This window comes from Rhipicephalus sanguineus, chromosome 9 (genome assembly GCF_013339695.2).
Source record: "Rhipicephalus sanguineus isolate Rsan-2018 chromosome 9, BIME_Rsan_1.4, whole genome shotgun sequence".
Taxonomy (NCBI): domain Eukaryota; kingdom Metazoa; phylum Arthropoda; class Arachnida; order Ixodida; family Ixodidae; genus Rhipicephalus; species Rhipicephalus sanguineus.
In genome coordinates, this window is record NC_051184.2 from 14,578,451 (window position 1) to 14,595,620 (window position 17,170).

General features: G+C 48.1%; 1 protein-coding gene across 1 annotated transcript in view; it reads right to left on the reverse strand.

Annotated features, from left to right (window-relative positions):
- Positions 1–3,518: 3,518 nt before the first annotated feature.
- The window catches only part of LOC119404638 (F-box only protein 39), a 34,053-nt gene continuing 20,401 nt past the window's right edge, over positions 3,519–17,170 (reverse strand). Inside the window, exon 5 of the mRNA XM_037671213.2 lies at positions 3,519–4,833. Coding sequence (XP_037527141.1) covers positions 4,390–4,833 — 444 coding nt within the window. The 3' untranslated portion in view covers positions 3,519–4,389. The remainder of the gene's footprint in view (positions 4,834–17,170) is intronic.

Sequence of the window (17,170 nt, forward strand, 5' to 3'; positions counted from 1 at the left end):
GGGCTCGGCAAGACATCGCCCACCCCCGGCCCCCTATGGGGAACCCTGCGCACGTTTATGAATATAGGGCGTCTTTCTGTCCCACAACGATGATCATCACTGGCGTAACCGGAAGGGGGGGGGGGGGGGCACATACAAACGCACGCACGAGCACGCTTAACTGCCCCCGAAAAAAATGGCTCTTAATTTCTGTCTCGACGTGGTAGCGGCCCGCATCGGTCTGATCCATAACCATACACCCGTGATGATCGTCATCCCTTGAATCCCTTCCGTTATCACCGCGCACCCGGTACTTTCAAATCACGTGCGCGTTGGTAGCGCTTGTGACTGTTTTCTTGATAGGAAAGTTACGAGCGCCCTGTTTTAATTTAAAATGTATGACGAACCAACAAGCCCGAATCCCTCGTTACCCTGCTTTAAAGAACTGGAAAGGCAAGCAAGCTATAGATAATTTTTCTTGTGGGGCGGAGACTTCCCAAAGGTTGCAAACCGTTTTAGTGCGCAAAAAGTTTACACCTTTTTGGGGAGTCTTTTTTGTACCGCAGCAACCGTAACCTGGCGTGCTTCCGCTTCCTTTCTTCGGCGCTCATGCCGCCATATGACCTATTTACGCAAGGCACGCTCGAGAGATGCAGAGAGGAGCCCCACCGACGCCATTTCTCTTTGCATTCCAAGAAAATATATATCGAGTATTTGGGTAGTATTTCTGCGCCGTAACAATGCTCGCGCTTCCTTTCTTCAAAACCCGGCTCCCGCCTTTCCTATCAAGAATATGATGTCGTGACGAGAGCAGGTTTTCAAGAACGGACACGCGAGCAAGCCAGATCACGATTACAGTTGTGTGGCAGAAGTACTCCTCAAATACTCGATTCTTTTTGGGGTGTAGAGTGAAGGAGAAACAAAGGCGTACCTCGTTATCACTCTTAAAAAAAATCGAGTATTTGGGGCAGTGGCGTAGCCAGGGGGGTGGCACACCGGGCACGTGCCCCGCGACCCGAAATTTTTTTCTGCCGTGGGATACAGAGCACAAACAGACACTCGACCACATGTGCCTGTACGGCCCCTACTTCAAAGGAAGCTTCCTCCCCAAATTTCTGCCTACGCCCTTGATTTGTGGAGCATTTCTGCCACACTAATCGTCATCTACCTCGCGTACTTGCGTTATCACCACGGTTCCGGCATTTCCTGGTCACGAACCAGGGGCGTAGCCAGAAATTTGTTTCGGGGGGGGGGGGGGGTTCAACCATACTTTATGTATGTTCGTGCGTGCGTTTGTATGTGTGCGTGCCTATATACGCAAGCAAAACTGAAAAATTTCGCGGGGGGGGTTTGAACCCCCCAACCCCCCCCCCCCCCTTGGCTACGCCCCTGTCACGAACGGCGTGCTCGCTATCAGCATGACACGCATGGACGCTCCCTCATAATTTTTGTTTCCTCAGTGAAGCGTGGGAGGCTGCGATCTCCAAGCCGGACCTCGTCGACCAGCGCCAACTCGTCGCGCGGACCCGGCAGGCGGTCCAGGCCAGAGGGTTCCTGGAATAAGGGACCCTCCCACATTCACTTACTGGCCACCTAATGAGTGAATAAACTTTATTAAAAGTCCGGGCGAGGCGGGGGAAGAGGGGATTAACCCCTGTCCCGTCCCACCTAATAAAGTTTTTTTTTCTCTCTCTCTCTCCGTGGTCGTACGTGACATCATGATGCAGAAGGCGATCATGTTGAATCAGTAAACGATTTGATGTTCTGGCCTGTTTGGTGCTCGCTCCGGCTGGCTCGATCGTATCCTGCATTTAGACAGGGGCGTAGCCAGGGAAGAGGTTGGGGGGGGGGGGGGGGGTTCAACCCCCCCTCCCCGCCGAAATTTTTCAGTTTTACTTGCGTATATATACACGCACACGTACAAACGCACGCACGAACATACATAAAGTATGGTTGAAACCCCCCCCCCCCTCCCCGAAAAACATTTCTGACTACGCCTCTGCTACACTACTACTCAAAGCATCACGATGTCCCACGCCGTCGCCTTCCGTGCAATGACGTCACAATAGACCGTCTGGGAAGCTAAACCGATACTTACTATAGAAAAGTTCTAGCATTAATTAGCTCGTTTCGCAGAAATTCGGGTGTCGGCGTCGCTGATTGAGCGAAAAATCGATAGATCCAAATAAATAAAGTAACAAACATTATCTTCGGTTCGAGTGGAATTTGAAGCCAGGCCTTCTGCGTGGCAGTCAGGCGTTCTTCCACACAGCACAGCGACGCCAGTGCTTGAAACAACTTCGGAAAAAAAAGAAACATACAGGCGTCATGTAGTGCGAGGACACATGTAATATTGCGTAGAAGAAGCGTAGAATCGCACCAGGCGTCAAACAACGTGAATAGTGCGACGAGTGAGGTTTAAATGCCCACCCATAAAAAAGCGTTCAGGCATAATTCATCATCAGCAACACATCGCCAAAGTGTGCAGCTGTATTGCGTTACGGACGCGTAGTGGGTACTTCGCTGATCGCAGTATGAATTATGGCGTAGCGGGCACTTCGCAACTGCGCTCCAAACGGCCCATGTTACACACACAGACGTTCCTTTCCTCGCGGCGAAGTTGAGGTGTCCACTCAGAAGCGAAGCCTGAGAAGCAAATGAGACAGCTATGCGAACGGGGTCAGACCACTCCATCGCTTTCTACTCTTGAAGGCGAAGCTCAAGCATACTCAAGTTTTTTAAAATGATTTATGGCGCCCAGGTTGGCATCCCTTTTGCTGTGGCTTTGAGCCCTCGGGTATACGAAGAAAACGTATAGTGGAAAAAATTAAGCGCGAATGCCAATATAAAAAAAAACTAATTTTAAGCACTAAATAACAGCAGGTAGACTAGGTAATATGAATACCTCCATATCTCGCGTATTAACGAGGCTTTTACACTATTAGTAATTTACACGATTACTAAGCTTTCTAAGCAGTTCGAAGTCTCAATGCCTTCGGCTCTTAAGGAGCTCATTTCGCAGAAATTCGGGTGTCGGCGTCGTTCGTTGCGAGTGAAAAAGCAGCGTTGTCCGTGAGCAAAAATTCCAGGTAGATGCAAATAAAGAAATAATAAAAAATATTCGGTTCGAAGGTGTCCGGGAATGAGAACCTGCGACCCCTCGCTCCGTAGCGCGATGCGTTTAGCCGCTCGGCCACCACGCATACATCCTCCAGCATAACGGGGAGCTATTTATATACGCCATTTACCGTTGGTGATACGCACGCCTCAGAGGTGCTTGAGCGTGGCAGAGGCTTGGCTACCACCCACGAGATGGCGCAAAAGGCCCACGGGCGCGCTCAAACGGCATCGCCCCGCCGTGTTTCGTCGAGCCGCATGCATATAGGAGCCGGAGGGCGTCCGCACTTTGGCTTTCCTTGCGGCACGGTTTAAGTGCCCACCAAGAAGCGAGGCCAGGCTAGTGTTTGGAAAGGCGATACGTGACATCCGCGACGTCACACTGACGTAGCAGCACTGAGGTTCCCACGCCAAATTCGGGGAAAAGGAGGTAGCTTTATTTGCTTCGTCTATAGTAATTAACTATTTAATGTCACACAATCACAGGGAGCATTCAAATGCGCTCCTCGACACCGTGTATTGTCACCGGAAACAGCTAGGAGAGGGTGAGGATCATGGAAGTGAAGGTGAAAACAGGTCGAGGGGTGAGGGAAAATGCGTCAAGCGACGAGGAAAAGGTTGCAGACGATTGCGTCAGCGGCACGTGAACACCAACGCATCGTGTGCCTCTTTCATGTCCGAAGCTGAAGCGACCGCTGTCGCGGTGCGGCGGCGGTCCCGCGTCACCATGCCGAAACTGCGAAAAAAAACATGGGGCTTCCAAAGCACCCGAGCAATGCTCACTTGGAAGTTGCTCGGACATGGACAGTGCGTCTTTAGGAGAGCGGCAGGAGAACTCAAAGCGTTTCGCCATGCTGCGATAGACGTTGCCTTACCGGCGCAAGCGATCACCCCTCACCATGGGGATATGTGTACTACAAACAACTCCTTCGCTGGCTCGTCTAGTCGCGCCTGTGTAGTGTTTGTGTATGTGGCGGACTGGTTGTTAGGAAATTTACTGTCATGAAAGTTGCCCTAAAATACGACTCATATGGTAAAATAATCGGAATTAACTTTCGAACACTATGTAACGGTTGGTGTGAGATTATCGGTTGGTAGAATCCACAAAATGCTGTCGAAACTATTTAGCGCGATAAATTATAGCTCCTTCTCCCAAACGAACGAAAATAGAGCTTTGAAAGACTACCTTATACCGATCTAAAATAAATTCATTTTAGTGTTCCCTTGACAACGGCTGGTCACGTTCCGTGCTTCAGTTTGGAGTTGTCAACCAGCAGGTGACGATCACCACAGTCATGGCGCCCTCGAAGCCAGCTTCAGATGGGCGAGAAACGAACCACTGGATGAAAAGGAAAGCCTGTGCTCGGCAGCCGGGAACCGGAAGTCGCCCATGGAACTCTGCGGGGACACCGGGAAGAAATCCCTGCTTCCGGACTCGTGCAGCACGATGGTCTTGAACTGCTTGTCCGTCAGGGGCGCCCAGGCGAAGCCCAGAATCTGCGACACTTCCTGGCAGACGGCGTCGTACGACTGCGCCGTGTGTCGCAGCCAGGCGTAGAACTCGTCGCTCCACTCGGGATTCCGAGGCCAGTCGCACTTCTTGATCACCGCGTTGCCGCGCACCACGAATCGACGCAGCGAGCGGCCGTGGTAGGCCAGCAGGAGCACGGTGGCCGTCGAAATGCGCTCGCGTATCACCAGCGTCTCCAGTCGGCGGCACGACCGGCACAGCAACACCTGCAGCGGCCATGACACACACCATATAATTGTTAAAGAAGAAAGGCTCCGTAGATACCCTCTTTATTGGCGAATTTCCTTGTATATAACAATTTGGCTCGCAAATAACACAAAGGAAGACACGTGACGACATACAAGCGCTAACTATCAACAAAGGCTTGTAATTCATCATACGTGTTTGTATTGCTGTTTATGGTAGATAATAAAGCATTATTTATTTATTTATTTATTTATTTATTTATTTATTTATTTATTTATTTATTTATCTATCTATCTATTATTTATTGAATAATACTGTCAACCCTATGTTGAGGGTTCTTACAGGGAGGGGAGAAATAAATGCAAACAAACCAAACAAACAGGTATGTCAAGTGACAGCGTAATCATTTAAATACATGTCTAACGACTTTTCAAATTGGCAAACATCACCTGCACATACCACAAAGCTTGGTAACGCATTCCAAAGTTCTATTAGAGCTGGGAAAAAAAGAACAACGAAACACATCACTGCGAGCGAAGTATGGTAGTACACATAGGCGTGCGCAGGGGGGGGGTGGGGGCAAGGGGGGCGAGAAGGGGGGGGGCGCAAAGTCAGCCCTATACATTGTAGGGGGGGGCGAGAAGAGGGGCGCAAAGGCAGCCGCATACATTGACATAATAGGGAGGGGGGGGGCGCTGCGACGAACCTTCGCCCCCCCTGAAGGGGAACCCTGCGCACGCTTATGGTAGTACAACATAATTGTAATTAACACGACTGCTTCGTTTCCCTGGCAGCTTCAAGTACTCATCTTTGTTACTTTTTAGCTATCCATGCAGTATCCTAAAAAACCTTTGAGCCGGTTCTATTTGCCTTCGTGCTTCTAGTGGTTGCAGTTCACAGGACTCTAACACAGTGATGCTACTGAGAACTTCTGATATGGAGCAATTTTCGAAGCAGCAAGATATTCATTTTGGAGCACTTTGGAGCAGCAAAAATTTCCATCTTGGAGCTTTTTGGAGCAGGTAATTTTACATCTGGGAGCACTCTGGAGCAGCTATTTCACATCCTGGAGTACACTGGAGAAGCAAGTTGCGCTTACATTCAAGCGCCTGAATAATCATTATGGAGCTCTTATGAAGAGCTAGGAATATTTCGATTCATTCTAAACCTAATGGGGAAAATCATCTCAGGAGCACTCCATATTTCACTCGATAATACAAAAATACGGGCGTCATGCAGTTGAGTGTTTGGAATAATCTCTTCGGCGAATATTTTCGACACTATCAAATAAACAGAATACTGGATCAATAAAACTAACACTCTAAATACATCTATGTGGTTATCAGTAGACGTGGTAGACAAATGCTACGACGTACAACAGTGCCTCAATGCTCAATAGTTACAATGTCCCTAATGCATTTCCCTAAGACGAATACAAGGCGAAAGCCATGTTCTTTTTCTTCTCAATCGACTGCATTGCTGGGTGCAACATGATTTCACTTAGCTAGCCTCAAAAAGCCAACTTCCTCCGACACTCCCTTCCCTCTCTCTGAGGCCCTGTCTGTGCTGTAGCAAGAGCGTTCTCACAATGCTTCCAGACTATCGTTTGCGCATGCACCGGGTTGCCTGGAAGACGGTGATCCACCTCAAAGTCAAGCTTCCGCGAAAGTGTCCGAAAATGCGTTTAATGGGGGACTACATGATTTAACAAACTTCGTTCTCTTTTTACAGCGAAGCTGTGTATAGCCAGGACGTTACGACTGTACCCCGAAAAGCACCCAGTGCCCTCTGGAGAGCAGTGCACAAAGGAAAATATGCGTTCGCCTAAGACGACTCGAAGATGAAAATCATCTTCTTTTTCTTCTCACTCGATGTATTGATCCTCCCCTGCCCCCTTGCACTGATCATTGAGGCAGCGCAAAGCGATGATGTCATGTGATGACATCATGTGGTTTCACGGTGTATAACGTCACAAGATTTAGCGATCGATGATGTCATGATGACGTCATCACGTGATGATTTTTCTGGCATCCCTCCTGTTGACGCTGCCGACGGTCAATTTTCGTGTTTGATGATGCATCTAAGGCTTTCACATTAATATTGCGTATTGAACGCTAACAGTCTGGCCTTCGACAACCTGGCCTTGAATATCAAACTGGCCTCCACCATGTCGCCAGTGTGACGTGCTGCGCTAAACAGCTTCGCTGCTCATCCACCTCACAGAGTGGAATGGGTCATTTTTTTTTTCTTTTTATTGGACACCCTCGACGGGTTTTTGCCGTCGCCGTCATGTTCCAAATTGATAACATCACTCCGCACATCGTATGTTCTACCCGCGAGTAAAAGATCGCGAGCTATGGCGACGAACGCGGCTGAAGCGGAGATGAAACTAGGCGGCCGTCTCCGTCGCACGAAGGGTGCATATGCGATAACATCACCCCGCGTGCGAGGGCTGCCGTCGATTGCTCATCAAACAGAGAGGAAACGCCCCGCCCGTCTTTCGTAAGGAGCATAAAGGGACGAGGAGAAAGCGGGGGAAGCGGATGCGTCGATCGAAGGTCACTGGCACGCACGCTATCTCGTGGCTTCAGGAGACGGCTCGTAAACTTGCTGTGTTCTCAACGCTTACTTCGCGTTTAAAAACTGACAGCACGAAAACCGCTTCGGTCCCTGGAGCGGCCATATTCAATTAAACCAGCGTTTTTTTTTAGTTACGCGAGATCGGATCCAAAAGAGTCAGCTGCTAGCCTTCGTATAACAATACAATTTATTGGTATCGCATTCATTGCTTCGCCCTTAAACGAAACTGTGATTCCTTTTTTTTTTAACCGTCAACTTTGACCCTGTAAAGCGAGGGGAGGACGCGTAACATGGCGTAGCTTACGTTCTCCGCTTTTTAATGATAGCTAGTATTGTCGCTTAGTCTGGAGCGTTAGTTCATGCAAATGAAAACAGTGTGAGCAAAAAACAGCGTTTTTGCTGTACAAGCCTCCTTTGTACTGCCAGTGCAGCAAAACTATTCAACATAACAAAATGAAATTCGCTGAGCCTTTTAACGAAGCGTTATGCAAGGTTTCTATGAAGAGATATTGCCAGTAAACCAATTAGAAATTGATGCACGCTCAAATAAAAATGGGCAATATATTGAAAGTTTATGAGTAAATAACTTTTTTTCTGTTCTGTGCACAACAACAATATTGAATGGGTTTCCAAGCTACATTGTACTTTATATCTACGCGAAGTTGTTTTTTGTTCTGATGAACAGTTCTTGAATTATTACTACTTCAATTCAGCAATTTATGCCTCTACTTGGTCAGGCATTACCGACGAAGGGACAAAACTATCCAAGCTGAAACTCCGAAATCTTCAATATTCAAGCAGCAAGCCTTTCTCTAGGTTTCTATGAAGAGAAAATTGTCGTAAGTTAATTAGGAAATTCGTAGGACAGCAGTGAATTCAGCTCATTTTTCTGCTTGCCAGGTTCGCGCAAATTTACTTTTTTTTCTTTTGTAGGCTAATTCACAACAAGTATTGCACATTAGAAGGGTCATGTAGTGTCTTGTAATCACCAGTGCTCACTAACTTTACGAAGCGGTGCTTGAAACAAAAGATTTTCAAGAAATAATAAATCTCGCAAACGTTTTTTTGGTGGTGGCGCCATCTGTGAAAAAAACATGAAGTTGTTTCGCGTCAGTTCGGACGTTCGTCAAAAGTGGCGCCTCTAAACATTACTAAGAACGCGTAGTTATAAAGCGAGATTAAGTAACGAAGAAGAACAATGTACATGCTGCGGGGGAACTAAGGAAACGATGGAACATGTACTGACTGAATGTGGCGATATTCACCCAGGTATACGTGTGGGCACAAGTCTACATGAAGCATTGGGTTTTAGGGACAACAATGGAAAGCTGAACATGTCCGCGATAGAAATAAGTAAGAGACGGTTAGAGTATTGGTGGCAGAAAAGTAGAGATAAAGAACAAAAATAAATAATGGGGGAATAATAAGGTCATTCTGCCTTAAGAGGCAGAGAGATAGACCGTGAATTTGTATTTTTTGGTATAATAACATAGATTTAATCAATGTAGATAAGGTATTAGGCCAACATAAAACAAGGAAGTTTTTTTTTTTTTCCTTCGAGCCTGGTGGCAGACATGTCACCGCCCCGTTATAAAGGGGACGCTCATAGCATCCATCCATCCATCCAAGCCGCCAAAACACGGATGGGTTATTTCTCCAGACTTCAGAGGCTAAATCTAGTCGCCACGTCTTCAACGCACAATGTAACCCCATGAGGCTGCTGAAAAAGAAAGAAAGAGAGGGAAAGAGAAAGAAAGAAGGGAAGAAAGCGTGTTGCACTGTACATCATGAATGCATAGCCAGCAGGTTAGGCTATTGTGCTGAGGAATCCAGGAATTGCTTGGTTGCTCGCCTTTGTACTCGGGTGACTGTAGAAGCGTTTTTGAAGTACACAAAGAACCTGACCTTGCCTCCTCGTATTTTTGAGGGTCGTAGGACATTAACTGGAAGCCTGCTTTCCCCTCGCGGGGAGGTGACGATTGTTTGGCAGTGTGTGTGTGTGTGTGTGTTTGACTATCTCAAGTGACGCCGGTTGAACGATAGGATAACAATGGACTTTTTTTCTAGAGACTAGCCTGTGCATGCAAAGTGGTGGTGACTTGACGCGCGGCATGTTTTTGGGGGGTCACAGGGCCAAACAGCTTCTAGAAACGTTGCACGGGGCGGCGACAGGTGTGAACTGAGAGGCAGGTGCGAACTGAGGGGCACCTGGCGTCGTTTGCACCCACGAGATTTTTTTACCGGTGCGTAGCGGATAACTTCGGAGGCCACGGACCCCCAGTTTCGATTTCGGTGGTCTCCACTGGAGGCGCTGTTCGGACCTGAAAAAGGCCCATTGACACTTTGCGAATAGTGAGCGACCCCTGGCCAACACCCTCTAGACTAGCTGAGGCCTCAATTGACGTCATCACACTACGATGGGAGTGGACGACCCGTTCTCAGAAATGCCCATTGCTATGCGCTCGTTGTGTACTCAACAGCGCGCTGCGAATCCATTCGTTCATGCTGTCTCCCGTTTTCCGAAAGTGCCTTCAAAGCAACTCCGTCGTAGAGGGTGTTGCATCTGGCGCCCACTTTGCAAACATCTGTAAAACTTCTCCTTCCCTGACTGTTTTTCTTGCTCTAAGCGTGTTCGCCCCTCCACATTCATACGAAGGTGCAGGATCAGCACCAAGGCTTCTCAAAACGTACTTCAGGAATGTCACGCCTCATTGTAAGTTTTCTCATCCACTGAGAGAAAGGGGAAAACGAAAGAAAGGAAAGACAGGGATTAGTGGTAAATGGCAAAAAAAATATTCGTCTGCTAGTCTGTGGTTGAGGCTTTCGTGTGGAAAACAAGCTTGCTGGCATATGCGCAGTAACTATTTTGCAAGCCGTCAGTTAGCGAGCCATATTTCCCCGACTGCAGCGAAAAGTGCGGATGGCTGCGTGAACTCTAGCGTTCCCAGCCGCGCGCAGCAAAACGAACGGGACGCGTCCCGACGCCTACTGAAGTTTGGAAACACAGGAATAAAGCTTGGACTGCGTGAAATAGACAACACGCGCACAATTTATGCTATATGAACTAACAACCACTAGCGAAACTAAATTTAGCAGATAATCCTTTTGCTCACGTAGATCATGTGACGTCTTATTTTCTAGGCACCCTTCACAAGCCAGAGCGTGCGACGTAGCTCATTTACCGTCTCAGTATCGCCGGCATGGGCCGCCATAGACACCTAGTATAAATGAGGCTTTCGCAGAAAACATAGACGCGCTCAAGCGTGCCCCTCCGATGGACCTTTTTAACGAGAGCTCACTGGGTGCAGCCATAGTCCCCTGAGTTAGGCCAACGCCTCCTATACTATAGTATAGGAGGCGTTGGTTAGGCATATGTGTGAGCCGCCTATCCCCCCGCCCCCCAAATAACAAATGCGGTGCCGGGACCGATTTTGCAGCTTCCACTCGCTAAGCCAGGGGTCTCATCAGCTAGCGTGCTGCAATCACGAAATTTAGTCCCACAAGTGCCGAGACACCGAAGATGGTAAAAACATAGAGGGGGGTGGGGGGTGCACAGCGAATTTGAACAAAATGTCACCTAACGTTGTCATTGAAAGAACGCCTTTCCAATATTCTATATATGGGTCATTTATGAAAGGGGTTTGACGTCAGGTTTCGAAAAAACACATCGATACTGATTTCCACAATGACTAAAATCTGGACGCCGATTCTGAAATATAGAATTTTCGTTCCACGGTGACGTTTCAATTCAAATTGACCACATATGGTGCCTCAAGAAAAAAAAATAATGCTTGAGACCAGTCCAGTCTCTGTACTATTTAGCAAAATAACAAAAAAATGATTCTATGCGAAGCCGCGGGCACCTTTTTTGAAACCCTTGTGCTTAGTTGCGTGCTCTGAGGCTTCTGTCGCATCTCAAAAATGTCTGGCGGCAAAACGTGAAAAAAAAAAGTTCGTGAGTTTTCGCTATGGTCATCCCATATGCTGGCGCTATGAGTGCTCGCATCGATCGGTGAGCGCGTGCGAATTTCCCAAAGCAACCGCTTTATGTGATCACTTCGTTTACCACACCACTGTGCGGCGGCTCTGCAACGAATGAAAATATCTCCAGTACCATGTGCGCGAACTGATCAGGTTCTGACAGGTGCGCCGTCGCATTCGCGAAAGCCCGGCAAGTGCGCAGGGGGTGTGCGAAATATCTATCCAAATAAAACTCTCAAGGTCCCTTATGCATTTGACTAACAGGATTCGAACGCCAAAGCCGCCTTCTTTTTCTTCTCAGTCGACTTTCTCCCCCACCCCCACCGAAAGCTTTCCGCACCTCACGCGGTTTGTCAGTTCCTCGGGTATCTGCCCACCTTTGACCAAGCAGCGATGTCATGTAATGACGTCACGATGACAAAAATTTTGGTGATCTGTGACGTCATAACGTGACTTCAACCAATGATTTTTTTTGTAGCACTCGTGTAGACGGCGACGGGTACTTTTCGCGCTTGATGAGGACTCTAAACTTTCCCAACCATGTGTACTGTGCTAAGACGGGGAAAAAGGATGCGGCTACATCCACCACCTCTAGCAGAAGCAAGGCAGCCAGCAAAAAAAAAAAAAAGTCCTTGTCAGGATCAACCTTCTTGACGCTTCGGTGGAGATTTCGCACTGAATGCGTTCTTCGTTCAACTGCCGTCTCTCTTTGTGTTCTGTTTTATTTATTTCTTACTTTACATTGTCGCTACGTAGACAACTGATAATAATGCACATTGGGAAATTTTGGCCGGCACTGAAAGTACAAGCAATGCAGAGATTGAGTTCTGTACTATAGCTCCACACTTGGCTGCTTAGCATAAGTTTGCCCAACTTTGCCAATAGCAGCCAACCTGCGGGAAGAAATGACAATTTTAGTACAATAAGAATCGCTTCCGTGAGCCTTATTGGAGAGCCTCTTCGAAAAGCTGAGCTAGTTTTCGGGTGTCGACTTTCGGTTGGGTTTCGCCGAGAAAGAGCCCTTACACATATTATTATTCAATACTCCCAAAAGGACGCAATTCGCATCTGTGTTACGACTTGTGCTCTTCGCTGCGGTGCTAGGAGGACTCGTTTTATAGCTGAAAAAAATACCTCTCATACGTTTGGCTAAAGCTGCGCAGTGCGTTCGTGTATGTTTGTGAGTGGCCCTCCAAGTATGTATGTCGCGTTGCTTGACCTCCTCTTTCGCTCTCTGCCTGCTCGCCACGCTTGCACCACAACATGGCCGATGTCACCCTAATCCCCATTCACATTCTTGAAGATTTCAAATAGCTATGTAACAGAGGAAAAGGAAGCGGTGCCTGTTTAGGGATGCATGAGGCTCATGGTGTTTTAGCTGGCAAAAAGGCAAAGCCCTTCCTTCGTTCATGCATATAATATGACCATTTTTGGCTCATTGCAAGGCACGAAAAGGGGGCTTTGTGTAATGATAGCCAGGAAGTAGTGGAAAGGAGCTTTCTGGGTAGCTTCTGAATGTAGAGACATAAGTATCAAGCGGACCATGCGCGACACCCACACTACATTCACAGTCGAACCAAAGCTGGTGACAGTGGAGAAATCTATAATTACTATGCACGTGCACAAGGTCGGGGTTGTTCCACGCGACCCAACACTGCCGGTGTTCAGGGCCACTGAAGAACTTCCTCGAGAACTTTTTCTTTCTACTCTTTTTTAGCGAGGGAGAGAAAGAGTCGGTTCAGAAACCAAACCATTATTTCCAAGCAACCCTTGCGGCAGCGCGGCTCAGCGCCTAACCGTTCTATTGTAAATAGTTATACGTTACCAGGAGAGAGAGAGGCACCTCTTTTCCTGACAGTTGCACGGGAGTACAAAGGCTCTCGGGTCCGTGCCTTTTTTTGTTGCTGTTGTTGTTCGGGAGCGGGGAGTAGGGGGGGGGGGGGGGTGGGCGTCACGCACATTTGAAACGTTTCAAAGGAGATTATGGAAGCAGCGGCACCCCCGAAAAGAATGGATTAGTTGCAGCAGGAACAGGCTCTTCGCCGCCGCATGCTACGACGGCGGAGAGTGCATTTTCCTCCCTTTTTTTCCAAACGTGACTTAGTGGCGTCTTCTGGTGGCTCAAGCAGAAACTATTCGCAAGATGGCGACGGTGGTACCGTCACCTTAAACCGTCGCCATCTTGCGAGTAGTTTCTGCTCGAGCCACCAGAAGACGCCACTAATACCCCTGTCACACGGGCACCCGTGAACTCCGTTTAACTCCCTCGTCTTTTCCTCGAGGGAGATGGGGTTCATGTCACACGGTCACCATTCCGCTGAGGTAGTTAAATGGAGCTTTTGGTGGAGGGAGTTCGGTAACGACCATTTCGGCTCGATGGAGTACTCTCGTTCCCAGCCAGCTACTGCTACGCTGTAAACCGCACTGGCAAAATCGTCCTAATGAGCTCAATTATAATTTTAAAACCTATATGCTCTTTTTTGCGTAGCATTTCACGCCCCGTAGTGTTGTATTTTTTCGGACATCAGCACTTCCACACCAACGCCTCGCCAAGCCGCCGCTGTGAAGCGTCGCTGGCGTCGCGCCTCACACGTGCAGAAACATGTTTCTGCACGTGTGAGACGCACGCACAAGCACTGTGACAGCAATGGTGATTCCGAGCACTTCATCAACACACAAAAACACGTTTTTGTTGCTTTAAAGGCGACTGCACCGGCAAAAAATTGGACGTTTCGACGAGCGCAGCAGCGCTGTTTCTGCCCCATGCGGCAACCGTCGAAAGCTTGCACCGAGCCGTGTAGCACGGCCACAACTCCATTCTCGTAATGCTCCATCAGGTAGTTAAATGCCGAACGGAGTGAAATGGAGTTCGGTGGTGGCCGTGTGACAGAGGTATAAGTCACGTTTGGAAAAAAAGGGAGGAAAATGCACTCTCCGCCCTCGTAGCATGCGGCGGCGAAGAGCCTGTTCCTGCTGCAACTAATCCATTCTTTTCGGGGGTGCCGCTGCTTCCATAATCTCCCTTGAAACGTTTACTCTTCTTTCGATCTCCCCCATCCCTTCCCCCTGTACAGGGTAGCATACCGGTTATGCCAAACTGGCATCCCTGTCTTTCCTCTCTCCCGTTTTCTTCTTCTTCTCTTCAAATGTGCGTGACGCCCCCCCCCCCCCCCCCCCCCCGCTTCCCAACAACAACAACAGCAACAAAAAAAAAAAAGGCACGGACCCGAGAGCCTTTGTACTCCCGTGCAACTGTCCAGAAAAGAGGTGCCTCTCTCTCTCCTGGTAACGTATAACTATTTACAATAGAACGGTTAGGCGCTGAGCTGCGCTGCCGCAAGGGTTGCTGGAAATAATGGTTTGGTTTCTGAACCGACTCTTTCTCTCCCTCGCTAAAAAAGAGTAGAAAGAAAAAGTTCTCGAGGAAGTTCTTCAGTGGCCCTGAACACCGGCAGTCTTGGGTCGCGTGGAACAACGCCGACCTTGTGCACGTGCATAGTAATTATAGATTTCTCCACTGTCACCAGCTTAGGTTCGACTGTGAATGTAGTGTGGGTGTCGCGCATGGTCCGCTTGATACTTATGTCGCTACATTCAGAAGCTTTCCACTACTTCCTGGCTATCATTACACAAAGCCCCCTTTTCGTGCGTTGCAATGAGCCAAAAATGGTGATATTATATGCATGAACGAAGGAAGGGCTTTGCCTTTTTGCCAGCTAAAACACCATGAGCCTCATGCATCCCTAAACAGGCACCGCTTCCTTTTCCTCTGTTACATAGCTATTTGAAATCTTCAAGAATGTGAATGGGGATTAGGGTGACATCGGCCATGTTGTGGTGCAAGCGTGGCGAGCAGGCAGAGAGCGAAAGAGGAGGTCAAGCAACGCGACATACATACTTGGAGGGCCACTCACAAACATACACGAACGCACTGCGCAGCTTTAGCCAAACGTATGAGAGGTATTTTTTTTTCAGCTATAAAACGAGTCCTCCTAGCACCGCAGCGAAGAGCACAAGTCGTAACACAGATGCGAATTGCGTCCTTTTGGGAGTATTGAATAATAAAATGTGTAAGGGCTCTTTCTCGGCGAAACCCAACCTATCTCAGCTTTTCGAAGAGGCTCTCCAATAAGGCTCACGGAAGCGATTGTTTTTGTACTAAAATTGTCATTTCTTCCCGCAGGTTGGCTGCTATTGGCAAAGTTGGGCAAACTTATGCGAAGCAACCAAGTGTGCAGCTATAGTACAGACCTCGATCTATGCATTGCTTGTACTTTCAGTGCCAGCCAAAATTTCCCAATGTGCATTACTATCAGTTGTCTACGTAGCAACAATGTAAAGTAAGAAATAAATAAAACCGAACACAAAGAGAGACGGCAGTTGAACGAAGAACACATTCAGTGCGAAATCTCCACCGAAGCGTCAAGAAGGTTGATCCTGACGAGGACTTTTTTTTTTTTTTTTTTTTTTGCTGGCTGTCTTGCTTCTGCTAGAGGTGGTGAATGTCGCCGCATCCTTTTTCCCCGTCTTAGCACAGTACACATGGTTGGGAATGTTTAGAGCCCTCGTCAAGCGCGAAAAGTGCCCGTCGCCGTCTACACGAGTGCTACGAAAAAAAAGATCATTGGTTCACGTCACCTTATGACGTCACAGATCACCAAAATTTGTCATCGTGACGTCATTACATGACATCGCTGCTTGGTCAAAGGTGGGCAGATCCCCGAGGAACTGACAAACCGCGTGAGGTGCGGAAAGCTTTCGGTGGGGGTGGGGGAGAAAGTCGACTGAGAAGAAAAAGAAGGCGGCTTTGGCGTTTGAATCCTGTTAGTCAAATGCATAAGGGACCTTGAGAGTTTTATTTGGATAGATATTTCGCACACCCCCTGCGCACTTGCCGGGCTTTCGCGAATGCGACGGCGCACCTGTCAGAACCTGATCAGTTCGCGCACATGGTACTGGAGATATTTTCATTCGTTGCAGAGCCGCCGCACAGTGGTGTGGTAAACGAAGTGATCACATAAAGCGGTTGCTTTAGTAAATTCACACGCGCTCACCGATGCGAGCACTCATAGCGCCAGCATATGGGATGACCATAACGAAAACTCACGAACAGATTTTTTTTTTTTTTTCACGTTTTGCCGCCAGACATTTTTGAGATGCGACAGAAGCCCCAGAGCACGCAACTAAGCGCAAGAGTTTCAAAAAAGGCGCCCGCGGCTTCGCATACAATAATTTTATGTTACTTTGCTAAATAGTACAGAGACTGGACTCGTCTCAAGCATCATTTTTTTTCCTGGAGGCACCTTATGTGGTCACTTTGAATTGAAACTTCACCGTAGAACGAAAATCCTATATTTCAGAATCGGCGTCCAGATTTTAGTCATTGTGGAAATCAGTATCGATGTGTTTTTTTTCGAAACCTGACGTCAAACCCCTTTCATAAATGACCCATATATAGGATATTGGAAAGGCGTTCTTTCAATGACAACGTTAGGTGTGCTCCCCCCCCCCCCCCTCTATGTTTTTACCATCTTCGGTGTCTCGGCACTTGTGGGACTAAATTTCGTGATTGCAGCACGCTAGCTGGTTGAGACCTCTGGCTTAGCGAGTGGAAGCTGCAAAATCGGTCCCGGCACCGCATTTGTTATTTGGGGGGCGGAGGGATAGGCAGCTCACACATATGCCTTACTCGGGGGATTATGGCTGCACCCAGTGAGCTCTCGTTGAAAAGGTCCATCGGAGGGGCACGCTTGAGCGCGTCTATGTTTTCTGCGAAAGCCTTATTTACTAGGTGTC